This window comes from Lemur catta, chromosome 1, assembly GCF_020740605.2.
Source record: "Lemur catta isolate mLemCat1 chromosome 1, mLemCat1.pri, whole genome shotgun sequence".
Classification (NCBI taxonomy): domain Eukaryota; kingdom Metazoa; phylum Chordata; class Mammalia; order Primates; family Lemuridae; genus Lemur; species Lemur catta.
In genome coordinates, this window is record NC_059128.1 from 128479639 (window position 1) to 128507244 (window position 27606).

Sequence of the window (27606 nt, forward strand, 5' to 3'; positions counted from 1 at the left end):
TATAACAACTTGATGCAGAATTTTGGAACAGCCATTTGGCATCATGTATCAAAATTTTAAAAGTATATTTTCTTTTGACTGAGAAATTCTACGTTTAGGATTTTGTTCAGTGGAAATAATAACACAAACACTTGAAGAATCAATATGAAGATATTGCTGTACTATTTGTAATACCAGAAACTGGAAAAACTTCCATGTTTATAAATAAGGGACTCAGAAATTTCTGCTATCTATAAAATCAACTACTATCCAACTACTAAAACACGTGTAATAGATTTGTATGCATTGATACAGAATAATGTCCACAACATATATTTTTCTTTTTAGCTTTTCTGAGGCTTTTTAAAGTACAGAAAAGTAGAAGGACTTAGTATGTCAAACACTTGTATTCCCACCAGGCAGAATTGACAATTGGGAAATTTTTTCAGATTCATGGACATTGTGGTACCTTTTGACACCCATCTCCTGTCCCACTCCCCTTCCTTCCTGCTCCGTAGGTTGCCACCATCATGAATTCAATGTATTTCCCTCTGGCTATCTAAAAATATTGTCCATGAATAATATAGAATTGGGGTCTACAAATTTTTTTTTCTGTGATGGACCAGATAATACATGTTTTAGGTTTTGCAATCTCTGTGATCTTTGTCACAACTACTCAACTCGGCCCTTGTAGCAAAAGCAGCCCATAGACAATATGCAAAAGAATGGGCTTGGCTGTGTTCCAACAGAATTTCATATATGAACACAGAAATTTGAATTTTATATCATTTTCATGGGTTATAAAATATTATTATTAAAAAAAAAATGTTTTCCAGCCATTGAAAAATGTAAAAACTACTCTTACCTTATAGGCTGTACAAAAACAGGTGGTGGGCCAGATGTAGTTGTAATTTGCTAACAATAGAATATTCTTTTGTGTGTTCTTGTAAACTAAAACAAATGGCACTATATTATCTGTATGTAGCAGTCTGTACTTGTGTTTTATGTTCAGTTTTATGTTTGTGGTCAGTATCCATGTATAGCTAGCTAGGTAGCTAACTAGTTAGAAAAGACAGATAGATACAAAGACATTAATATATAGAAACAGATGCATGGATGGGGAGATAGGTCAGTGGGTAGATCAATCAATCAATCAATCTAGCTCATTCTTTTTAATTCCTATATAGTATTGTATCCCATTGGATAATTGTCTACATTTTATTTATTCATTCCATTTATATATGCAAATTTAGTTGTGTTTCTTTTCCCCAGTTTTTCCAGCACTATAAACATGAGCTCTGAGCATCCTCATATTCATGGCCAGCTGCCTATGTACAAGGGTTTCTTCCTGGCTCAGTCCAGAAATGACATACTCATTTTCTCAGACATGCCAGCTGATCTCCAAAGTAGCTACAATTTCCATGCCCACTAGCACTTCATGAACGAGAGATCCTCAGCTCTTGTTATTGTAGGACTTGCAGGTTTTTCTCAATCTGGATGACTGTGAAATGGTATCTCATTTTGTTTTCATTTGCATTTCCCCAATGTTTAGTAAGCTTGATCATCCTTTCAAGTTTATGGACCATTCTCTTTTTTCTTCCATGCATTGCCAGTTCATATCCTTTGCTCATTTTCTTGTTCGGTTATTAGTTTTATTGATCAGTAAGAATTCATCCTATATATTGGGCATTGATTCTCTTTCCCATATCTATATTGTAAGCATCTTTTCCTAATTTTTTCTACTCTTTTGTTTATGGGGAGTGTTGTCCATCCAGAATTTATTCTTGTTTATAAAGTGGCATAGATATCTTATTTAAATATGAAAAGCCACTTGCCCCAGCAGTACTTACTGAACAATCCATCTCTTTTCTCAGGGGTTTGCAATTCCACCTCTGCAATAATAAATCCTGACTTGGCCTAAGAGGCCAAGGTGAGATGTGATCTGGCCCCTGCCAACTTCTCTCATCTCAACCCCTCCCACTTTCCCATGCTCATCAACCTGCAGACACACTGACTTCTTGTGCTTTGAACACACCCAGCTTTTTCAGTCTTGCCATTGCATTTACTCTTCCCACCACCTGGAGTGCTCTTTCCCTGTTGTTCCCCTTGGCTGCCTTCGCATTACTCAATATCAAACTCATTGGTCCAATACCATGTCCTCAGACACATGCCCTGTGACCTCAGTTCAGTCTACACATTGTCATTCACTCTCCCATTAGCCTTTTAAATTTCTTCATAGCACTTGCCATTATCTAAGTTGATCTTATTTGTTAGTTTGCATGTTTACTGCAATAGAATACAATACTATAAGGAGTTAAAAATCTCTATGTATTCATATGGATAGTATCCATCCCCTGGGAGTAAACACAGATTCCATGAACAGAGACATTCTCTGCTTCACCTCTGCATGTCCCACTTCTAGAACAGTGCCTGCCAAGTTCCCATATATTCATTCAGAAGTTTGTTTAGAGTACACTACGATGATGCCACTGCACTCTAGCCTGGGTGACAGAGCAAGACCCTGTCTCCAAAAAAAAAAAAAAAATGAAATGTTCTCTGTGTGTGTGAGATTGTGTGTGTCTGTGTACAGACACTAATATGTGAATGATGGTTATCTTGAAGGCAGGGAGTGTATATGTTTCAATGGCCTTTTATATTTCCATTTAGTATATTTCTGTATTGTTTGAGTTTTTAATGTGAGCATTATTACATCTATGATGTGAAAAAAAAAAAAAAGAAAATCTAAAGATAAAATCAAAAGATTTACAGGCCAGCCAGCCTGAGAAATTTAGATGGGTGTTAGCAATACAATTATTGATTTGGCTCACCCTACATTTCTAGGCTTTGAAGCAATCTCCCTGAAATTGGCGGCTTTGGTCTTTGGTCAGTCTAGGTACAAATCCCAGTGGGTAGCACACCTGCTGGCTTTTGGCTCCTTTATTCATGGGAATATGCATTTCAGAGCAGGAATGAGGCAATGCAGAATATGGTGCACATGTGGGCTACAAGCAGATTTTTCTCATCTTTTAGCTTAGCAACATGGGAGGAATTAGAAGAAGTAAAGATAGATCACCATGGGAGAGGGAAGACGAGAGCTCAAACTGACACAGGTGTGACCAAACATTTTGGCAGACATGGTAATTTTTGAAAACTATTTATAAAGCCCTCGACCTCGTACTAGAAAACAGTAGGTTTCCCTATAACCTTCAGTCATCACTTGAAGTCTGTCTCCTTAGGGATTTTCTTAAAGCTGTTATAGGAGCTGCCCAGACATTTTTAATCAGGAAAAGGTGAGAAGCAATCTTTAAACGTTTATCTGTAATCTTTACCATTGTCAAATTTATGCTACAAAAGTTTTGTTTGAATTGAAATGATGTGTTTGAGAACAGGAAATACTCGTATGTAAAATTCAAAGTAAAATAGCTGTGGCCAGAGAACTCCTTGTTTAAGAGAAACAAATTCAAGAAAAGAACCTGGATTGATTTTTATGTCACAGAGAATTAAACTTCCAAATGCATGACGCCCAATACTCCAGAACCACTATGAAAAAGCATTAGCCTTCACGCTGTTGGTCACCTTTTTGTGAATTTTCGAGTATTTAAGGAAACATTACACTAATTCATTTTTCCTTATGATATTTAAGAAATGTGATATTCTGATTAAATGAATATTCTATATAACTGAGGTTTATTATTTATATCATATATGCATACTACATTCAAATATGTGCATACACAATAATTAATTTTCTTGTCTTTACTTAATAGATCAAATCTAAGTAACCTCCCTGCACACCTGAGGATCCTGATCTTGCAGCATACTCTCTAGGAATGGAGCTTCCTTTCCATTCAGGTAACTTTTTTTCTTTTCCCTTAAGTTTCATTCCAAGGCCTTCTTTCGGACTTTTCTCTTGCAAAATTCCTTTCCTCCTTGTTCAAATCACTTCATTAAAAACCTCTTTTAAAATGTAGGGCTCAAAACTCTTTTCAAATTGAAATTATTTCAGATAGTTGTTTTAAAATTTCTAAGTAATAAGGAACAAAACTTGCATAAAGAATTGCATAAAGCAAGGCCTGGCATGGCGGCTCGCATCTGTAATACCAGTACTTTGGGAGGCCGAGGCAGGGAGTTCACTTGATGCCAGGAGTTTGAGACCAGCCTGGACAATATAGCAAGACCTTGTCTCTACAAAATAAAAAATAAGAAAAATTATCCACGCATGGTGGCACATGCGTATAGTCCCAGCTACTCGGAAGGCTGAGGCAGGAGGATCACTTGAGCCCAGGAGTTTGCAGCTGCAGTGAGCTATGATCATGCCACTGCACCGCAGCCTGGGTGACATAGTGAGACCTTGTCTCTAAAAAAATTTAAAAAAAGAATTGTATAAAGTAGCAGGTGAAAGGCCATTAGAATCCAACTCCCTGGACACAGTTGCTGGTAACTTTGGTAAACTCATCCAGCCTGTCAGAATATAAGAGGCTTCCAGCTCATTTCTCTAGTTCACTGAGAAATAAACTATTGTTTTTCCTGGAAATCATGAAACGTTTATTTTAAATTATTTGCTCATATCACTATTTAAATGTTTGGTTTCATACATAACCAAATAGTAATAAAGTTAAGTGCATGCTCTAAGTACATGGTTTTAAAGTTGTAATAATAATGTTCAGAAATATGGATTTGGAATAGTAATAGTACAGATTGTATTACAATCTTCCTATTATATAGTTTTCCTGATCTGGATGAGAATATAAATTTTCTGCTATAATTATTTTCATGTCTAGACTGTCTTCCCTGAGAATAGAGATCATGTTTCTAACTTCCTGTCTTGAATAAGCAATAGTGCCTAGCCCTAGCCAGCATTGTTTAGACATGTGTTTAGTGATAAATATGAATGAGTTTTTACATCATGTAATATCATTTGAAATGTTTTTCACATGTACCTTGACTAATGTCACATGTAAGATTTGTTCAGGAAAACATGGACTTCTGTGGGTACAACATAAGTGATTTGTGGGTGTGTGTTATAGAGGGACAAGAAATTAGGAGTTAAGAAATCAAAGAATTATCTTTCAAAGGGAAATGATAAGCCATCTGAGGCAGATTGTATTAAAAACAAAAACAAAACTCCCAAGTATGATGCAACCGCCAGAAAGGCAGAGCTGGGTACAGTTGGCTTGTATGGATCGAGACAACATTGACCTCATCTTCAACAACTCACTTCACTATGTCCACACTGGCTGGAACAGTTTTCTCTCTCATCTGCCCATGCCAGAGACAGACACATGCACATGTATACATATACATGCACAAACACAGATGCGCATACATGCATCACTCTTCAGTTCTGACCTTTCATGTTGCTCTCTCTGAAAAGCCTCCCCTGACATGCAAAAAGCACCACCCTTTTATTCAAGAATAGGAGTTCTTCTTTTGCACACCTAAAGCCTTCTTTACTTTTTGCTGTTGTAACACTTAGGCCTGGATTAGAACTGTCTTCCATCAAACTTGAATGCTGCAAGGTCAGAGAGTATGTGTGTCTTTTTCATTATTTTTACCTAATTTCATGGTGGCCCCATTAATGAAACCAGAAGCTTGGAAGGCATCCTTGACAATCACCAATCCTCCAATCCCAAATTCCATTCAGCTCAATTCTTGTTAATTCTTCCTTTTCAATATCTCAAGTCCTCAAGTCCATCTACATCTTTCCATTCCTGTTGCCACTTCCCTAGTAATGACCCCCATTCTCTTTAGTCTCAGTTATGTGACGGTTTCCTGGCTCATGTTCCTTCCTCCAGGACTGCAACCTTCAAATCCGTTCTCTATCCTGAAGCCAGAGTTCTTTCTCAAAAGCAAAACCAGTTTTCTAAAGCCCTTACCTTGCCAATATCATCCTTGTCATTCTTAACTTTAATGTTTTTCTTTCAGCTCCCTGAATTTTTCATACTTTCTCTCCTTCCCAGATTTTCTCCCACTTGGGATAATTACCTGGGATCACATATCTTGGTCACAGGTACATCTGGGGAAATGAGAACTCTCCATGTGCCTTAGATGTCGCCTTCTGATTTTCGGGAGTACAGCGTGCTTCTGTTTAGTGCCCCATCATTTATGTGCTTCGAGAAGTAATGAAAACCTCTCAGCATGGGCATCTCAGGAAGCCAAATGACTGACATAAATTCCTTCAAGATGACCTCAAAGGAGCGCTTTTAAAACAGGATATGGTTGGGTTTCAGGTTGAAGGCTGAGTAAACGCACCTCCCAATAGCACTTGGAAATGTATTTACACTACCTCCTGTTGCGTGGTTGTACATTCCTCAGGATCTTACCCCTGCTGCCAAGCGATGTCGCAGTAAAGGCTCCCAACCACTCACCTAACGAAACAGTTCATATTGTGGTTAAAAAAAAAAAAAAATCACCCTTCCCAATGTGATACAAAATAGGCACTGCAGAATTCAATCCTTCTGTGTCTGCAGTTTATCCTTATGGAATATTAACACTCAAGACAGAATTGTTCTCTGGAAGATCTTAAATACTATCCCAAACAAGGTAGGACCATGCTATAGGGTGAGCAGAGGCAAAAATGTCTTCATTCGACTCACTGCCTGGTAATCCTATTATTTTACTATTCCATTCATTCCGCCATTCTGTTACTACTATTCAGATTTTCTTCTTCTCCCAACCTTCTCCTTGAATTCCTTTTTCACTCTCAGCTGATGGCTTTGCTTCTTATTTCATTGAGCAAATGCGAGCAATAGAAAAAGATCATTTTCTTCCTGTTACCCCCAAGTTAATCATTGTTTCCTTGCAAACTACAATCGTGCTATAGTATCTTCTTGACAATTACATTTCTCTGGTCCAATTCATAGCAAAACTCCTTGAAAAAAAATGGCCAACCACTTGCTGTGTCCTGTTCGTTGTCTTCTATTCTCTCTTGCATACTTTACTGTGAGTGGGTTTTTCAGTCATCAACAACCTTTAGTTGTCAAATTAAGTGTTCCATTTTCAGTCCTCATTTCACTCCACCTCACAAGAGTTTCTTCATTGGCTTCACAACTTTGCTTTTACCTACCTGACTACTCCTTCTTTGTGTTTTTTACACATGGTCTGAAATCGCCAGTATTTCCCTAGATGTCAGGGTGCTCCAGGACTCAGTCTCAACCTCAATCTCATCTTGTTTCTGCTCTTGGTTCTTGGCCTCACTTTCCTTCTCTCCTCTCCCCTTCATCCACGCTCACTCCCTAAGTCACGGCCTTAAATATTGTCTACATACTTAGGGCTTCCAAATTTGAATCTTCAGACCTCTTGCCTGAACTCTGGGTTTATTTATCCTACTGCCCATTTGACATCCACTTGGAAGTCTAAAGAGCATCTCCTATTTCACACACCTAGACTGAGCTCTTGGTATTGCCTTGAAGACATTCTCCTTCCCCCCTGTTCTCTAAGTCCCATTCCTTCAGTTCTTCAGGTCAAAATTTCCTCTTTCTTGTGCATCTTTCATCTGATCCATACTGATTTTCTACTAACTGCACTTCCAAATAAATCTCAAATCCAACCACTCTTTTTTTTTTTTTTTTAGACAGTGTCTCACTTTGTTGCCCGGGCTAGAGTGAGTGCCATGGCGTCAGCCTAGCTCACAGCAACCTCAAACTCCTGGGCTTAAGCGATCCTACTGCCTCAGCCTCCCGAGTAGCTGGGACTACAGGCATGCGCCACCATGCCCGGCTAATTTTTTCTATATATATTTTTAGTTGTCCAGATAATTTTTATTCCACTCTCTGTTCCATTGGCCTTACCTTGCTTTTTCCCCACTTGTAACTGGCTATTCACGGTGAGCTCCACAAGGCCAAGGCCTTGAGCTTTGTTCATGGTCATACTCCAATGTCTAGAATAGTGTCTGCTTGTGGGATGTTGCTAACAGTAGTCATTGCAACTTCATTTTACCATTTGCTGATATCAAGCTTTATTTTCAACTCTGCTTTCCCCCTTAGATAACACTTTTATAAGTAAAAGTGTGTTAAAATTAACACAACAGTGATTTCAGGGAGAAAAGGCATTATGATTTGATCAGATGTCACCCCAGGAGTCTGACTGAAAGGATCAAGGTTGCCCAGTCTTCCCAGACAGTCACTGCAGTAAAGAATGGAGACCAGGGGGGACAGGCTGAGGACTGATTGTTGGTATAAACGTCTCACTCGTATCTTCAAATCTGTTGCCAGAAATACCGTCCGTTTCTTGCCATATGTCTGCTCCTGAAGTATGGGAGCATACACAGAGTTGGGGACTGTAGCCCCAAAGAACTCTGTATGCCATTTGAGTGCCTCAAAAAACATGTCCTACAAAACGTGTTCATTAGAAAAAGAAGATAAACCAGATCTAATCACATTTCCCGAAGGCAACGTCTTTTGTTGCATTTCCTTTCTCATGCTCTTTTAAAGATTGCAGAGGCCAGGCTAGGTGGCTCAAACCTGTAATCCTAGCACTCTGGGAGGCCGAGGCGGGTGGATCCTTTGAGCTCAGGAGTTCAAGACCAGCCTGAGCAAGAGCAAGATCCCATCTCTACTAAAAATAGAAAAATTAGCCAGGCATCATGGCGCATACCTGTAGTCCCAGCTACTTGAGAGGCTGAGGCAAGAGAATTGCTTGAGCCCAGGAGTTTGAAGTTGCAGAGAGTTATCTGCATTTACCTGGGGCAACAGAATGAGACTCTGTCTCCAAACAAAAAAAAAACGTTGTAGATACAATTTTGATGGGTACAAACAAATAAAGTATTCCATATTTAAATAAGTTGGCCTGGCCAACCTCCTGGGCAGGGTCTGGCCTATGAAATATGAGAAGTAATGAATGCCAATTCTAGGTGGAAGCTTTAACAGTGTGCAATTTGCCACAGCCCCTTTCTTGTTAGGGTGATCTTGGATGCATGTATCAGTAAGGAACCTCTATGAGCCTGGGTCCTTGGGTGGCTTGAACTAGTCATGCCTTTTTATCAACTCACACTATACATAGAGTGTGGGCAAGATACAAACTTCAGTTGTGTTAAGCCAGAGATTTGGGGTCATTTGTTTGTACAACCATTCCCGGGCATGCTTTGTCCTAACAAGAGTGCATAGAGATAATGAATGTCAACAGATGTGTTATTCTTTGAATCCAATGGGCTTCCTTAGTTCATGAATTCTTAGTTCCTTCCCTAAGAGAATATGCATGGGGAGTCTCATGGGAGGGGAGCGAATGCAGCCATTTCCAAACTTGTTTGACAGGGGACCCTTTTTTCTTTTCATTCTCCCTTGAAAGGCTAGTGTAGAAGAGATTTTGAGAAATGCTGTTCCAGCTTTTACTTTGTCAGTTTCCTTCCTCCCTCTGCCCCAACTTCTCACTCTTCGCTGCTCAACCAGTATTGTTGACTAGTATATTGACATGCTCTTAACTTATGTAAACAGGCAAATTTTTACTCTACGGAATATTTGTAAACCTTAGTTGGGACTGAGTAGAACAGGGTACCGCAGTAGAAATGCTCTAAATAGATTTTATAACTCATCCTTTACACAAATATAATGTTTTAAAGGGGGAAAAAAACCTCATTATTATACATAACAGATCAAGAACTAAATACCAATTCATGCTGTGAAATTTAATGCTGCTTCATGAGATTATGTGGATGTTTTGACTCTATCAAATGCCTTCTCTATTCTAAGGGTCATAGGATTATGTAGAATATGGTCACTTTAATTTTTTCTAATGGCCTCCTGTAACAAGCTTTGCAAACTGATTGCAGTAGAAACAGATTGTCAGTTAACTTCTGTCATGCTCACCTTATCCAGGCATACTCAAAAGCTGTTGTTATACTCACAAACAGCTTCCCTCATCCTAAAAGTCTGCAAAAACTGCCATGTCACACCCTCGAATCTCTGTTTCTATTGATTTAGAGACAATCGGAATGAAAACGGGTGAGACTCACACTGCGTCTTCTTATTTTTACACGTGTCATTGTTACTGAAAATATCCTTGGTCTTTAGTCTTTTGGAATATAAGTATCTAAATGTAAATGAACACATTTCTAAACCACCCTACCCCTACCATCAACACCCAAGACAAAAGAAGGAGCAACTAAGATTGTCATCTTCCAATATAGAGCTTTAATTTTGATCTTTTATTTTAATCTTTACAGCACTTCAGTGAACTCAATAATTTCAATTAGAATTTTTGGCATGTTTATTTTTATCATTATTTTTCCTGATCATAAATAAATACCTGTTCATGATTTTGAAAACAAGAAAAAAGAATACATTTTTAAAAAAGGAAAAAAGCTCAGTGTTGCTCACATTTCCCAAAGACAGCCTCTTATTGCATTTCCCTTCTTGTACTCTTCAAAAAGTTGTAGACGCAATTTTGAATTTTATACTTTTCACTTAACATTAAAACAAAATCATCTTCCCATATATGAATACTGATTCTTTGTAGACTTCATTTTTTATGGTTATATAATATTTAATTGTGTCATTTATGCCATAATTTAATTAACTATCTATAGGCTATTCAAAAACATTACTTTTTTAGTGTTATACGCCGTCTTCAAAAAAAAAAGTATTTGCAGCCACTTTAGAATTAATTTCCAAAACATGTTTCCTATTGGGAATAGTAGGAAGAGAGAAGCTGGAAGTACCAGAAAAGCAGTACTGGAAGATAAAGTGTTCTGGATGGTTAAGAAAGAGGCACCAGGACACAGCACAGGGTGAGTGGGGACACATGTATGGATTAATAATAGTTGTTTGCCCTGTTTGGGAGAGAAGCTGCACTGTGCTGTGATACAGAGATTAGTGTGGAAGCAGTGTGGCAAGGGAGGGCTGGCTCAGGCTGGAGACATCCGGGGACATCATAGGAGATGACAATTGAGGTAGCTGGAATGGAGCCATCATCTGGCTACAGGGGGTTGGCTTCCCCCGCTATACCTGGGGTGAAGTGCGATGTATAATGTGGGCCTTGTAGGGTCCTCGATAAACCTATTCCTGCAGGGACGGTATGTGCCCTTCTCTCTAGTGTTGGTATGTCTTGGAATTCAAAGCAGATTGACACAGAGGCTTTTGCAGTATCATATTCAAATCCATGTCCATATGTCAAATATCAGAGCTAAAGAATAAAACTTGACCAAATGTTGCTAAGTAAATGACCTGCAGTGCAGTTATACTATTAATAATTTTGATAACTACTACCGTGTGTTTGAAGTGAGCGCTCTTTAGGTTAGTGACTGCCAATGAGGGGGTCCTATGCATGAATTTCATAAAGATAGAGGAATTACACAAGTGTAACACTTCATTGCATAAATGCATTCTCATTCAGCGCGTTTTCATTTGCAATTCTCTTACCACTTTCTGAACATACCCTTTATTTAAGGAAAGTTAAAGAAGTTCCTACATGCTGATCTGACTAATGGTTCACCTTTATTCTGGGGCAGTTGCCTGAGCACCTTAGGGATGGTATGTGTCCTCACAGTCCCAGGTCTAAGAGCTTATTGTCCACATGCTCACAGCAATGGCCACAAAACCAAATTTAATTATCATATCAAATATGTAACTCCTGCACATTCGCCATAAAGTTTTTCTCGCTTCATCTTTTTTGTTTTTATTTATATAAAAATATACACATTTATTTTATCTATATATTGTCACATTGATATATATAATTTATTCTATTTATATATTTATAAAATTTATTCTTGGTGACACACAGCTCTGTGGGTTTTGACAAATACATACAGTCATATATTCACCACCATAATCAAGATACAGAAAGTTCCACCACCCCCCAAAACTCCTTTGTGTTGCCGCTTTGGAGTCAACCCCCCCACTCCCAATGCCTGTTAATTATTTCTATAGAGATGTATTTTTGTAATCTATGTCTTACTTTTACTAAAATAATTAGAAGGGTAAAGGATCACTTTCACCAATGCTTATGGATCTAGAAAAGTTTCTTAATTTGGCAGACTTGGGCCAATACACCAAATATCAGAGACCCAAGTTCTGGCCTTTCTGCAAGCTCCAGGTTGAGCTCTGTTCCTCCCTGACTGTCTAGTGATACTCATCTGACAGCTGCCTGCCTGAATTCCACAGCATCCACAGCTGGTGTGTTAGGTGCATTAGGTTTTGAGTATAAATCACTTAATGAATCGCAACTTGCTTGCCTGTCTGAAATCTCCTTATAATGTAACTTAGCATTAAAATTATTTTAAATCTATTTTAGGATTTCATTATGGAGGTATACCTCACTTTATGCAATAATTATGTTCTTTGTAAACATGCATTTAAACTTAATTTTAAAAAATTACATATTTAAAAGCCCTAAACATGCTTGCTGGTTAAAGGATGAATGAGTGCTTTTAATGCAACCAATAATCAGTATTTTGTCTATTATTCTCAAAAATCTATGTTCATGTACCTGGATGGTATCCATCGGGGCACACCTGAGCTGAACATTTTAGTAATGTTGGCAACTTTCTTCATCAACACAGTCTACAGATACAGGATTCTTTATACACAGCAGGTCAAGTTTGAATGTGCACATCTCAACCCATCAGCTTAAGTGTTAAAGTGTATTTTTCTTCTTTTAGAATAATTTCAAGACCCTTTCAAGATAATTTCAAGACATTTCTCCTAGAATGCTGCAGCTGCCACACGGAATATTCCTGCGAAGAACCTGGAAGCCTGTTCCCTTACACAGACTTCCAGCTTCTTGAAAGAATTTTGCAGATTAAGCAGCAGGCACCTAATGCTCATATGATTCAACTAGCTGTAGAGCAGATCTGTTTCCCATTTCTAGCTAGAGTTTCAAGGACTTCCTTTTTCTAGTTGCTTCCTTGGCTGCTATGCGCTCTAGGGGCCGCTGGCTCCTCCCCTCTCATATCAAGACATGAACAGAAGCTTTTCAAAAGAGGATAGACTAATGGCCAAGAAACATGAAAAAATGCTCAACATCTCTAATCATCAGGGAAATGCAAATCAAAACCACAATGAGATACCACTTAACTCCAGTGAGAACTGCTTTTATCAAAATGTCCCAAAACAACAAATGCTGGCATGGATATAGAGAGATAGGAACACTTACACACTGCTGGCGGGACTGTAAACTAGTACAATCCCTATGGAAAGTAGTATGGAGATACCTCAGAGAACTAAAAGTAGAACTACCATTTGATCCAGCAATCCCAGTATTGGGTATTAACCCAAAGGTGAAAAAGACATTCTATAAAAAAGAGACCTGCACTCAAATGTTTATAGCAGCACAATTCACAATTGCAAAGATGTGGAAACAACTCAAGTGCCTATCAATTCATGAGTGGATTGATAAAATGTGGTATATGTATACCATGGAGTTTTACTCAGCCATAAAAAAAATGGTGAACTAAACACCTCTTGTATTAACCTGGATGGAGCTGGAGCCCATTCTTCTTAGGGAAGTATCACAAGAATGGAAAAACAAACACCACATGTACTCACCATTAAATTGGAACTAATTGATCAACACCCATGTGCACATAGGAAAATAACATTCATGGGAAATCGGGCAAGTGAGAAGGGGGGAGGTGGGGACAGGTATATTCACACCTAACGGTACAATGCACACTATCTGGGGGATGGGCACACTCATAACTTTGACTCAGATGGTACACAAGCAATCCATGTAACCAAAACATTTGTACCCCCGTAATATTCTGAAATAATAAATAAAATAAAATACAATAAACGGAAGTTCCCTAAAAGAAAAAAAAAGACTCAGTTGCATTCTGTGGCATGGAAGTCTGAGTCAACTGAGAGAAGTTTAGGGCTGAGGGTCGCCCTGTCAGGCTATCGCATCCAGGCATAGTAGTCATCATGAAGTGCTTCTAGAATAAGGAAGACATCCAGCTAAACCTCTCTGGAGGACTCGTTTGGATTAGCACTTTGCAGAGGAAGATTTCTGCATATACTGTGTCTGTTTATAGACATATGTATACTTTGTTCTGAGTAGCAAAGCTTACTCTAAACATGACATTATTAATTCTTAAAAGGAGTAGGTTATCTTGGGCTTCCCTCTGCCCCTTTTGACTTTCCAATTGAACTTATTAGAGCACAGATTTCTGCTGTCCCTGAGTCCTGTCACATTTCTGTTATTTCCTCTGTCATTGACTTGGGTAGCTCTGACCTACATTTTTCTTTTCTTTGTTCCTGAACAAAAACTGATTTCTTTCTGAGGAGGCTAAAGAAGCAAGCCTTATGTGACCAATATGTTTCCCAACCCTCACATGAGAAAGAGGGCGCACCCAACACTATCAAAAAACAACCTTGTGCCAGTCACAAAACCAGATGCTGTAAGCTGCTTCTTATTGTGGGTGCTCTCAACACAAAATAAAACAGACCCCCCAAAACAAAGGCTTCCAGTCTCCAAGCTAAAATGCAATTCCAGCAAAAATCTTACCATTCTATAGCTTTGAAATAGCCTAACCAAAGATACTAAATTGAGGCCAGGCAAATTCTAGTAGTCTTTTTCAGATGATTTCCAAATCTCAGTGGCACCTCCCACTTCTTCCTGTGCACTTTTTATGTGGCTCCTTAATTGTGAATGGTTCCCAGCTGCATTGCCTGTTACTATTAGTGTTATGATGACTGCCATCATTAATTATCACATGCTGTTATCTTTCTTCTCAAAACATTTCCCTTGAGCATTTAAAACAAATATTTGTGGACTGTGCTTTTGTTAGTATTGTTGCAATTTGTTCTTCCATCATTACAAAAGGTAAGCTGTCTTTCATTGTTTCTTTCATTTCCCCAGGTAGCTGGAAGGGTTATAATCTAACAATCCTTATTTAATCCACACGTTGGTTTGGAAAATGTAGGAAAAAGAAGAAATGAACCATGGGGTAGACTTAGAAGTGAGAAGCCTGAATTTGGCAGATGTGATGTTTTAAGCTGTTTAAGACATGGGACATGGTTTACAGAGTTCCTGAGACAAAAGTGAAAGAAATTAATTTGGTGATGGGAGGAATTTTCTTCTATTGAAGTAAGAGGGAAAGACAGCAGGGAGATGAGAGAAGTGCTTTTTGGAACCACTTGATTTTGAACAGAGCAGGAAAATTATCTACTCTTTGCACCTCCCCCACCACCATATGCTTCCTTAAAGTTTCCTTTTTCTATACTTGAAAGGCCCACAGAATTTAATAGTATTCATGCATTTGAAGTGCTAGGCTATTCCAAGCTTCCTCTGTTTTTGCATTTATCATGAGAAGTAGTGAAAAAAAATATCCAAGTTATATGATAAGGTAAAAATAAATAATGATTATTTAATGGAAAGAATTAAACTAAAAGGTAGTTTTTTAAAAAGGCAGTTGACCTTAAATAAACTGAGATACAGGATCACCACCAGATTCAGGGACTCAATTATAGGTCAGGCTCCCTCAATGTCTAGGCTGAGAGAAGTTAGTAGGTTACCACGGTAGAACACTAAATTGTAAACCCCACAGGGGCCTGAACAAGTTGAAACAACTTTATCAAAAGGTCAAATTTACTTAGGACGCCTTGAATTCAGATGTAACAGTAAAAGTTGATGGGGTGAAAGACCAGGAAATTCACAGATGTCCTTACAGGGGAACACTTGCAATAATTCCTACCAAGACAAAGCCTGCTTCTAAATCTCTGCTTTCTACAACCCTTCTACCAAACTGCTTTTTCTTTTCAACCCTTCTCTGGAGCATTATTTAAATTAGAATTTGTAAAGCCAACAGAGGGAAGACAAACAGTGCCTTCCATGGCTCCATGGGACCCAGCCATGATCCTGAACTTGCGCTTCATTAGGACCAGTCCTCTCTCCATTTCTGGAAGGAAGGCGGGTGCAGAGGCAGGCTTTAGAGTGGGCAGACCCCTATTCCAATCCTGTCTTTACTGCTGTCTGTTGTACAGTCATGGCCATACCTTTGATGTCAGTTTCCTTATTCCTAAAATGTATCTTACATATTAGTTGGTTTTTGTTTGTCTGGTTTGCAGATTAGAAATAATGTATACAAAGTGACCAGTACGTGGCAGTGATTAATAAAGGGAATGCATCTGGCATCATTGACTGCTAGACCCAGAGTCAGCGATGCCTGTTTCCACCTTTTATCTTTGGTTCCAAGATTCTACTCTGCCCACAAAAGTGATGCTCAGACTGGAAATAACTACACTGGCGTCTGCTGTACCTTCACTTTTGCAGCTTCCAGTCAATGGCAGCCACTGTCAGTTCCGTTGTCTGAGAGCATGTGGATAAAGCAGTAGGTAGAGATGGGGTGTCGAGCATGGGCAACCACCCGGTAGCAAACACCTGAGCTGTGGTCCTGCGGCTCCCTTCCCCACACCCATTTTTAAGCCATTCCCACTAGCAATCAAGGTTTCTGGGCCCACAGTACCCCCTGATGGCTGACATGGGGAACTTCCTTTTCCCAACTATTCCTATCCTCTCTCTTAGTGGAACTCCCCTGTCTTTTACAGGTCACCGCTTTGTCCATTCTGTCATGGACCATTCATTACTCACAAACTTTGTGTAGCCTTTCCTGCCTCGCGTTTTTTCCCCCTTTAATTTCCTGTTCAATTATTTCAGGGATATCTATTTCCCTCCCTCTTTCTTTCTCTTTTTTCCATTAATGAATCCTCAAATTACTGCAATTATGGTTGATAGGTATAATGGTAGGATGAGTGCATTTGTCTGTCTTTCAAGAAAAACCCTGTACATTTAGAAGTAAAATAAGACATAATGTAGAACCAACAGCATTAATCTTTAAAGTCTCTGAGACATCTAGATGTCTTCCTAACCTGCACGAAAGAGGCCGTCTTCTTTCTCTAAGTAACACTGATCTTTTCTTGACATTACTTTCCTATTTGTTTAATTGCCAATATTCTACTGGTTTGTCCCTGACTATTTCATTGAAAATATGATTCAGCTACAATAAGGGTTAAGTGCGTTCCTGTGGGCTATTCTGGAAACCAAAACACAATCTTTCAGCATTATTTCTCTATGAGAAAGTGAATTCAAAGCTCCAAACAACTGTTTCAGAATAAACTTTGGAAAATATTACCTATTGTAACTTAATATTGGAAATTTTGGGCTGAGAGTGGTAAATTTTTAAAAATTCATATTGATGTCTGAATTCTCTGATTTTTATCTATTCAACCATGACATTTACTGGGATTAGTATTTAGAAAGTTATTCAGATGTAACCAATCTGGGCAGACATTGATTCTTCTGTTATCAAAGAAAAAATATACTAATCAGATCTTGGTTTGATATGTTATCAGAATGTCATAGAAGGTTATTAAATTCATTGCTATGACTATAGGTTGCTTCTTAGTGAAAACACATCAAACATGTCTCAAAATATAAGTACTCATTTTCCTTAATGTAAATTCAAATAATTCTTTGTTTGTCAAGGTCTCAGTTTAAAATATTTTAAAAAAATACAAATGATTTGGGCATGAAATAAAATGGCATTAATTTTATGCTTAAAAGCTTAATTCTTTTGATTTAGGAAGCTTATTCTTAAACTAGAGGGCAGTAATCAGAAGGGACCCCAAGTCCTGATAAAATAACTAAAAGATTTCTGCCACAAATTAACATCAAAAGGCTTAATTTTTCCAGTTGCTAAATACTTATATTTCAAAGTGAAATCTTATAAAAATTGGTATGAAATAACTGAGTCATTTAATAAAATGATAAATAAGCTCTTGTGACCATATATAGATAGGCATGAAAAATACAATTTTAAAGTGCTTTTAAAAAATACTTTCCTAATTTGGTCATAATTCAAGATAATGCTTGCATAGGATTTTTTTCCCCTTTGGAATGATTTCCATATTTATAGAATTGAAATTATTTTCTCCTTTAACATAAAAGATACAAATTAGCTAAAGTAACAGGTAAATATCACCCAGCCAATTTCATCAAAATTCCATGAAACTGGATATTCTACATAAATTCTGTATGCATATTGATATAACAATAAAAAATCAAGAATGATGTCATAAAATAGTTGTGTAGTCCAAAAGGTATTTTAACTGATTGTTCATCAAAGACTGTTATTTGATCTGACATAGCCACATTTTTCTGGAAAGAGATATTTGCTTTCTGATAATATATACCTTTTGAATTCATAAAGTTTTGGTGGTACAAATTAAAACATTCAGTGTTAATGTTTTTGAAAGCATTACGTTTAAATTATTTTCTCAGGACCCAAAGAGAAAACACCAGAGGAAACATAACCAGACTGAATTGTTTAAAATGTATTTTCCCTTTAATTAAATAAGAAACATCTGTCTAGGGATTTTGGAAATGAATGTAATCCATCCACACGCTGCCCGTACTACTTTGCATCCAATGTCTAATATTTTGAAAGAAAATTTTTTCTTTCTGTAAAGAATTAAACGGCAACATGGAGCGATGTCTGGGTCTACAATAACCAAGACTTGCCTCCAGAGTTTGGGCCCTGGAAAAGAATCTCTTTTGCCAAATCTGCCCTTGGGAAACAAAACATTCTCTTCATCTTCAAGGTTAGGGCGTAGCTTTTGTATTTCTCCAAAGTATCCACTCACCCTGAAAATGTTCATCTCAGAACAGGAAGGAAACAGGAGTTGCTAAGGATGCTTCCAAACACTCAAGGTCAAAATATTGTCCCTGCTCTAGGGTTCACGAAACATTTTCCTCGCCTTTACTAGGGATTGAAAAAGCTGATGTCTCTAGGGACCTGCACGACCCACAACACAGACACATCAGACAGGCGAAATGAGCACCGTACAAAGAAAGTGGGACGTAGACTTCAGGGTGGCTCTGGCTCTTTCACACCACGGCTCACAGTTCAGAAGGACAAATATCACTTACTGGTGGTGTCAAATGGTATCTGCTTGCACTGCGCAGACCCCTCCGCGGGCCAAGGACAGTAATAGACGGCTCCCCCTTCCACGATATCGGGCTGGCTGGTGTTGGCTTTGGGCGCCCCCACCAAGACACTCGCTCTGCGAAAGGGTTGGAGAAAGTCACTCGTTGGGAATCAGAAAAGTGCGAGCATGCAGGGCAGCCTCGGAGCACAACGCCCGCGGGGACTGGAGGAGGCGCAGAGGGCAGAAACGTATTTATGATGGGGACCGACTGTCAAACTTGATTTCCTCTTGGAAACCTACGGGCGCCAGAAACCTGGTTTAGTAGAGGGTGCACAGGGTCCTGATTCCTCTCTAGGTGGAGCTATGTGTATACAGTGAGATGAGAGACGAGGGGGAGGAAAAAGCCAAGGACAGAGCCCAGCTGCTTGTAGCCGACAGCAATTGCGCCCAGACACAATTGTTAAGGGATATGTATAAACAGACCCTGTTGTGGTCTTTGCTTTAACTGGCTTGAGGCTGCTCGGTCCCGTTCTCTCCTTTGTATGATATGCGAGTCTTTGTCCCGGGGACTCCCCAGGACTTGCGTGTTCTAGGCAAAGTGGCATGTCTCTAGTTGAAAGTTCACAAGGCTCTTTTAGCATGGAAAGGGAGCGAGGAGGCTGGGGGAGCGGGCGGGACCCCCGGCGGGTAGCGGGGCAGGATCCCAGGCGGCGCGGTCCGCCAGGATGCGGGGACCTGCGCGGGGCCCGCGACGGGGCGCCAGGGACCCGACCCGTGTGCGGGTTCGCCCGCGCGCGCCACCTCCCCGGCGGGGCGACTTACGTGCGGGCGTCGGGAATGTGGAAGTCCACAGCGTAGCCGAAGTAGCTGCCCTCGGGGCCGCTGTACACCGTGAGCTTGTCCACGTCCAAGTTGAACGCCTGCGAGGCGGAGGACCACAGCATCATTCCCAGCGCTGCCGAGACGCACCAGAGGGGCGCGAGCGGCTGTGCCCGGCTGCCCCGGGGACCGCGGCGGGCCCCGGCAGACATCGCCCTGCGCCCGGGCGGCTGCTCCCCGGGGAGCGGGAGCCGAGGACCCCGGCGGGGCAAATGGCGGGGGTGGCGCCCGGCGGTCCCCAGATGCCCGTGTCCCGGGTCGGTGCGCGCGGCGCGCCCGAGGTGACAGTCCCCACGCCTGCTCCCGCCCGCCCGCCCGGCCGGCTCGGGGGCTGGCCCAGGCGCGCTCGCCCTACCCGGTGGCGGGCGGGGACCCGAGCGCTCTCGGCGCCTCCTAGAGGCGGGTGCGGAGCTGGCGACTCCTGGGCTGTCCTGGTCCCGCTGGTGGCCGGAGACACGCGCCTGCTGGGGCCGCCCGGATCTCTACTGCTGTCGCATCTCAAGGAAAATCTAAGTCTCCCCTCTGTCGCCTCAAGCCGTTACTCAGAGAAGCAATGTCCCACGTGGAGCGAGAGTTTGCTCTAGTTTTCCCAAATGCGCGGCTTGGGTGGAAGAATGTGAAAGCGAACTCCGCCACCAGGCGGGGACAAAGCCGTTATCTGTTCGCGTCCCCTCTGCAGCCTGCTGACCCCTCGGGGTCCATGCGTTTGTTCCACTGTGACTGAGAGTCAAAGTTGAAATGCGACAATCCTCCTCGCCCCCGAAGCCACCCCACCTCCCAGCACAGCTGACTAATAAACAAAGAAAGCCTCCAGATTTTATTTAGGTCTTTCTCAAAGGCACCTTGGGCATATTAAATGACTTGGTTGTAAATCTGGCCCCTGTGTAACGGTGATGAAGACTGGCAAAGTTAGGAAAGCTGGAATTTATAGTTTACTCTCAGCAGGGGGAGACGGGGTAGGGTGGAATCTCCAAGAGTTCCAACTTTAGTTCCCATCCACAGGGATTACTGGTCTCTTTCCACGTCCCCTGCGTGGGGGAAGAAGGAGAAGAGAACAGTCGCCTAGATGCCCTCACATGACATGTGGCTGGTCTTCCACCAGCACTCGACAAAATTGGGCAGCATGAAACCGGAGGGAGCTGGGGTTACATAGAAATGAAATTTAGACACAGAAGAGGTAAGTAGTTTCTGAAGCATTTTAACATTTGGTGGCAGATGTAGACTTAGGTAGGAAATTGAATAGGAGGCTTAGATTTGGGTGTTGGGGGAGGAGACATTGAGGAGAAGTATTAAAGACACAAAGTCTGGGATTAAATGGTTGTGCCAGGGGGTGGGAGTAAAAGGAGGGGGTTGGGGAGGGGCGAGAAAGAGGGCCGAATGGATCTCCGGAAGCAGAGGATCTAAGAACAGTTATTGAGGCAAATACTGGCCAGTTCTAGAGCAGAAACAGGACATACCCACAGGGGTTCAGTAAGTTTAGAGGCAAGGAGGTGTGTGTGGGTGGGGGAAGGGGGGTGTCCGGAGTAGTCGTTGGAAGGAAGAGAAAGCAATGAGCTGTTGTCCAAACTGCACCGGGAGATGAGGACTTCAACCTCCTTAACAGAAGGAAGGGACGAGAGGGCCACAAATGTTAAGGAGCAGAGAAAGCACCAGAAGATGAATGGCAAAAGGAAAGAGTCCAAGGTGCCTCTGAAGGTATCTACTTAGAAGAGAAGAATAATAAACAGTAGCCGTGAGGTGAGGAGAGCAGGTTCCAGAAGGAGATGGTGAGTTAGATTCTGGACGCATTCAAGGTGGGTTAGTAGCCTGGAATTAGTAGCATAGATTGCAGTGTGGGGTGTGGTCCTTCTGTCCCTGCCGATTTGAGAGTCTATCCAGAGAAAAATAGTTGAGCCCACTGAAAAGCTGGACTTTCTCATCTCCCTTCCATGAGAACCCACTTGGTAGACTGATTTGAATTTTATATCTTTACTTGTCCCTGTAAAAATATTAAAAATAAATACACTATCAGATGGTTCCCCTGGTATATCATCATGTCTGGATAATTTCCTAACCTGGTATTCCTTTCCCAGATAATGACTTGGGAGTAGATGGTAGAAGACTGTATTCTTGTGTTGGACACAGGGTCTGTTACTCTGGTCAAGTGACTATTGTTAACAAAAGTGACGTTCCCCGCAGTAAATTTCAATGAGTGATTCACATGCAGCCTAGGCATGGGAACGTTCAGAGCTGTTGTGGACACTGAAACTAGAAAATAACCTGTACTAGATCATTTCCTGACACTGGCATGCTGAAATTTGGCAATTTGTCATATTGCATGCAAGCCTTAGGCTGATGTGAAACGTCTAAATAGGTAGAAAGTAATAGCATGATCCTAGACCTGCACTTGACCCATGTACCAACTTACTGGGCAGAACTAGTTCCATATTACACAATGCTTTGATCTGAATAGGGCAGCACATCACCGGGGTATCCCCTGTTGTACCTGCTTCTTAGTTCCCTGGCATATTCCTTACCTTTTTATTCCTTTTATTCCAGATAGTGTAGGTAAGGAAAAAAATTCTGCTTATTGACATATAATTGGTTATATTCTTGTTTCTTTCTTCCAAAACACACATGAGTGTTGACTTAGTCAAGTTTATATTCTTAATATTGTCACTTTCCACTTCATAGATGAGGACATGGAGGTCTGGGGAGGTACAATGATATGCGTGTTCACAGAGCAAGTACATGGTAGGATTTGAACCCAGGCCTAGCAGGTGCTAAAACTTGCTCCTCATGCTGTTAGGTCTACGAGGAATAATTTTTTAAGGCTATGATAATAATGAGAAGTCACCTTTGTAGAGGCAGTAAGATATTCCCAGGTGACCCTTTGGGCACACCGATGAGTAGTGCTTGAGAGAAGGCACAAGGCGGCTGTGTACTTTTAGTTTTCCAAAGGATCTTAGAAAAAGGCTTAGTTGCACCTTGGTATTCAAAGCGTGGTGGAAAAGCAAACTAACTCGAAGCTCTTTGACCTCCATGGGAGGCCCAAAGCCTGGGAGAGTAGTAAACCTTCCAAGAAGCCAGGAAAAAAAAAAAAAAACTACAATAATTGCAGGGAATGAATAAGTCTGAATAGGTGTCTTGTACACTTCACCGTTCTGACACGTGGGAACCATGCCAATTGGTAAGATCTGAGGAATCGTCAAAGAAACACATGGACAGTGTGAGAGGTCTCATGCTGAATGAGAAGTTTGACATTTTAAAGATCTACTAGCTCGGATTTATTTGTCAGAAAAGCAAGCCTGGGAATTGTTTACCGTGCTGTGAGTATGTGTGTATGTTTAATACTGGGAAAGGTATACATAGTTGTTTCCCTAAAAAGAAAAGAAAAAAAACCCAAAGGTCAAAGAAGGAACAGATTGGGCCCAAACTTTCTAAAAATAAACAAGTAAAGAGCACCACAGGAAAAAATGGTCTTGTAGCCATGCACAAAGTACTTATAAATAGAGATGCTGTAGCATTTAACCAGTTAGTGCAATACTTTTTAACCAAATATGTTCATAACTTAATGCCCAATTATTATTTCTGAATACATTTAAATCTTTATATGATGAAATGTGATGATTCTTGAAATCAGGACGTATGAGAGTCCTGCTATGATTATTTCATTACTATAACCACACTTTCAATATGTTAACTAAACTATTTACAAAAATAAATGAGTGTGAAAGCAATGTGTTCTTGGAGGGTCCAACAGCTTTAAAAAACGAATGCACCAGAAATGGCAGGTCGTTTTTCAGTCTCCTCTTGTATTTTGGGTAATCGAAGTGATCTCAGATTTTTTTTTTGCCCAACTCTACTCAGTTTTCCTGCAATATTAGAAACAACTGATTATTTGAAACTGGTTAGTTAAACTTACTGAGGGGGGAAAAAAAAAACCTTTAAAATCCATCAAGCGTCTCTGCTGACATAAGCTTATGTCTGCAAATTTTTTATTCTGGTCCCTGGAGGATGAATTTCATCATAGTAAAATCCTTTTTTTTCTTTTTGATGATTTTGTTTGTAATTCTTTTTTATGATATCCCTTCATGATTTTATTGGCCACTTGTAACTTAAAAGTGCCGCAGCCGTGGCCTCTGTGGTGGCAGAAGTTCACGTGCAGCCAGCAGTTGGTTTAGCTGAAGGAAAATTCCCACTCATTGGAATCAAGACTCCGACTTGATCCCTTTTTAGAACAAGCCTTTAAAAAAAGAGCTCTGCTTTAAACAAAAATAAAAATAAACAAAGAAATGCTTCCTCTAAAGGGAAGGTAACTGAGAAAAACTTATGTTCTTCCAAAGTATTGACCTTTGGGGGTAAATCTTCCTGAAGGTCAAAGCCTTTGGGGTTAGGAGGGGTGCTTGAACTTATAATTAGGATCTGGAATGATCTGCAGGTTTCAATTAGGGCCGGTTCATTCCAGAATCCTGAGAAACCTACACACTCCTGGTATGTGGGTGGGTTGGATGGGCCTTTTAGTAACTACTGGCCAAATGACTACAGGGAATTTCGGGGAGGGAGTGGGACTCACAGCAACTTAGTTTTAAATTTGGAGTCTGGCAATTGAGGAGCCCAATTCCCCAAGGGCTCACATTTGAGTCCAGTGCAAAAGGAGGCTGCAGGAATATATTTAAGAGGCTTTTTTAACAACAAAAACAAACAAACCCACTAAGTCTTCATACGGTGCTAGGGTTCAGAGCAACACCACTCCTGTACTTGGGAAAGAGAGCAGTTAAGATGGAAAATGAGGCATTCTCCCCTCTCCTGCACACACTAGGACTCAGAAGCAGAGGCCTCCCTGAGCACAGTGCTGCAGACACCTTCATCCACCCTGGACAATGGCAGCAGCAGCAATGGATTTGGTTCCTGGAAGATCAGGAAGCTCTTCTAAATCTTCTTCATTTCCCTTGTGGGAAAGGCTGCAGGACCCAGGAGTGACGCCTAAGGTCTCCTACAAATAGGTGGGACAGTCATGGAGGAAGTTCTCCACCTGCAGGAGTGCATGAAGGCCCCGAGCATCTGTTATGTTGATCTGAGTGTGTGAGGCGAGGTTGCTGTGTTTATTCTGCCTTTAGAACCACAAGGACGTTTAGGACTGCCCTCTAGTGTCTGTGATCCTATTCAAGTGTGAGATTTTCCCATGAATAATACAAGTCTTCCTTATGAAAAATGAGTTAGCTTCGCAACAATTTTAATGATTCTTACAAATGGATTTCTAAAATATTTTTCACCAAAAACTTTCCAAATATTGAGTGGACCTCTCCCACATTTATTAAGGTCACTTCCTTTTTATAGCTTTGCACATCATCAGGTGAAAAGGGGAAAAAGAAGAAAGAGAGAAGAAGAAAGGAAGGAAAGAAGGAAGGAAGGGAAGGAGGGGAAGGAAGGAGGGAGGAAGTGTCCCATAAAAACAATACTTAATATTTTCCCAACTAACAACAAAATCCAAATTAGATTTCTCTGTCATCCATGCAAAAACTATCTCCTACTCAACCTCACTTGCATTCCTGATTTTGTTGATTTATTTATTCATTGTTTTTAATCCTTTCAACAAATATGAGCACCAACTATGTCCTAGGCACCCTGCAAGCAATGAGTATAGAGGTGAGCCAAAGAGATGTAGGTCCTCCCTTCATGTAGCCTATGATCTAGTGAGGTGCTGGGTGGCAAACACACAAGCAAACTGCTAAAAGTATAATTAAATGGATAAATGTCAGGAGGGAACCTTTAGGGTATGGTATCAGAAAATAATGGGGGTGGAGGTAAGATTGCGAAGCCTTCGTGAGATATTTTTCATCAGAGAGGACTAAAGCCAAAGAATCAAGTAGACTTTTCATGACATGACTTTTTTAAAAATATATGATTATAACCCTCCTTACCCAGATCTGGAAAACAAGGAACCCTATGGCTTGTCTGGGGTTTAGACACTGATTTAGAAAAGTCCAAGCTTAGCAGAATTCATCTGTGCACACCAAACTCCGTTAAGGCCTTTAGTGCCCCTGTAAAATGCCATATGCCACCTATGGTATCCATGCAGATTGTCATCTGTGTAACTTACATAAAAGGGCCTTCTATTTATCATGTAACAGTCTTCCACAATGGAATTTGCCTAAATTATCTACAATAATGGCCCCGATCATGTTAATTCTGTCTAGACATGTAAAAATGGCTCAGCCTGTTTCCAGGATTAAGAGTCTTTGAAAAGAAGAACAACTTGGAAGTTGGAAGTGAATTTCTTGTCTTCTACTTAGATTGTTGAAAACGTGACTAATTGACTTAAAGTGGACTTTCGGGTTTTTACTGTTTTGATTTATTCAAAACCGTGTCCTTTTCCCAAAGGCCTCTGGGCCCACACACACAAAAAAAAAAAAGAAAGAAAGAAAAGAAATATGACAAGTTAAATTAAAACCAGCAGATGAAAGTTAAAATACTCTCATAAAGAAAAAAGAAAGATGCCAAGTAGCATTACTGAAAGGAGGAAAAAATAAACCAAATGGATTAAACTTAGCCCATTTTTCAACCACTTTGCAAAGAGGATATGTTTAAAGTAGGTGTTAGAGTGACTTCCTACAAAATCCCTGAAAAACTATTTGCCACTACCTATTATCATACCAAATCAGGGAAATAATGGTAATCCCAGGGAGAGAAGGGATCTAAATGCTGGTTGTTTTTACAGTAATGGCAGGATTGTTTGTGTGGGCCCTTAATCACTGTGTGGTCTTACTCATTGACATCTCAGTCATAGGAGCTAAGTGATGAGCCCTAAACGTAGGTGACATTTCTCTCTTGAGCTCTAAATCCTGCTTGGTTTAGTTATGGTATGATTCTCTTTGGAAACCAGGGCTATTTATATGTGCAGAGGCAACATAGTGTAAGGTCTAAGAGCATGAATTCCAGAGCCAGATGCCTGGTCCATAGCCTGGTTTTACCGCCTAATCCTAGAATGATGCCTTCTTTATCCAGATAGGGTTTGACACTTATTTCTGGCAGTCTGCTATGAGCACTAATACTATTCAGTCACTTTAATCAATTTTCAGGGATTGAGATGGTTTGAACCTGGGTTTCAGTTGCTGGAGGGTCCCGTTTCTTTCCCATTCATCCTTAGTCTTTGAGTATAGACCTTTCATGTCTCAAATCTAAATATGGGATATTTATCATTGATTAAATCCTTACACGACCATGGATTACAATTTTTCTCTCTTCAGTCCCACAAGCCCTTCCCACCCCCACCTCCAAGTACTTCATTTCAGTAGAAGCATAGAAGCTTCTTATAAGGAAAAATAGCTACAAATATTGGCTCCTAACTCTGAATTTCCTTCTTCCTTTGGACATTGAAATTATAAGGAAATTGGACTTATGATTTGTTAGTGATTTATAAATGCTCCAGTGCCTCTAAGAACATTGAAAAACTACTTTGTATTTTCTAGTTGTTCTTAGCAAGAGTGTTAGTCTGAAATAACTGGTTTGGCATTACCAGAAGCTAAAGAGTTTGAATCTGAATAATTAGGATGAATTATTTTGCTTCTATTAGAAATGGAAAATTCTAATGTGGGACTTGGCTTAGGGAAAATAATTTAGCTTTACATATTTTGAATTTGAAGTACTATCCATACACCCATGTAGAGTTGTCCAATAAAGGCTGAGTGGTCCTTATCCAAAATGCTTGGGACCAGAAGTGTTTGAGATTTTGGAATATTTGCATTATACTTACTAATTGAGCATCCCATGCCCAAAAATCCAAAATGCTGCAATGAGCATTTCCTTTGGGCATTATGGTGCTCAAAAAGTTTCAGATTTTGGAACATTTCAGATTTCAGATTTTTGGATTTGGGATGCTCAACCTATAGTTAGATTGAAATACAGG

At 40.3% G+C, this 27606-nt stretch overlaps 1 protein-coding gene across 1 annotated transcript in view; it reads right to left on the reverse strand.

The window, feature by feature from the left end:
• Positions 1–20021, reverse strand: part of ITGA8 (integrin subunit alpha 8) — a 155240-nt gene extending 135219 nt beyond the window's left edge. The window contains exons 1-2 of the mRNA XM_045534060.1: positions 19662–20021; positions 18841–18974 (exon numbers count right to left, since the gene is read on the reverse strand). Of these exons, the coding sequence (XP_045390016.1) occupies positions 18841–18974; positions 19662–19870 (343 nt within the window). The 5' untranslated portion in view covers positions 19871–20021. The remainder of the gene's footprint in view (positions 1–18840; positions 18975–19661) is intronic.
• Between the last annotated feature and the right edge of the window lie 7585 nt (positions 20022–27606).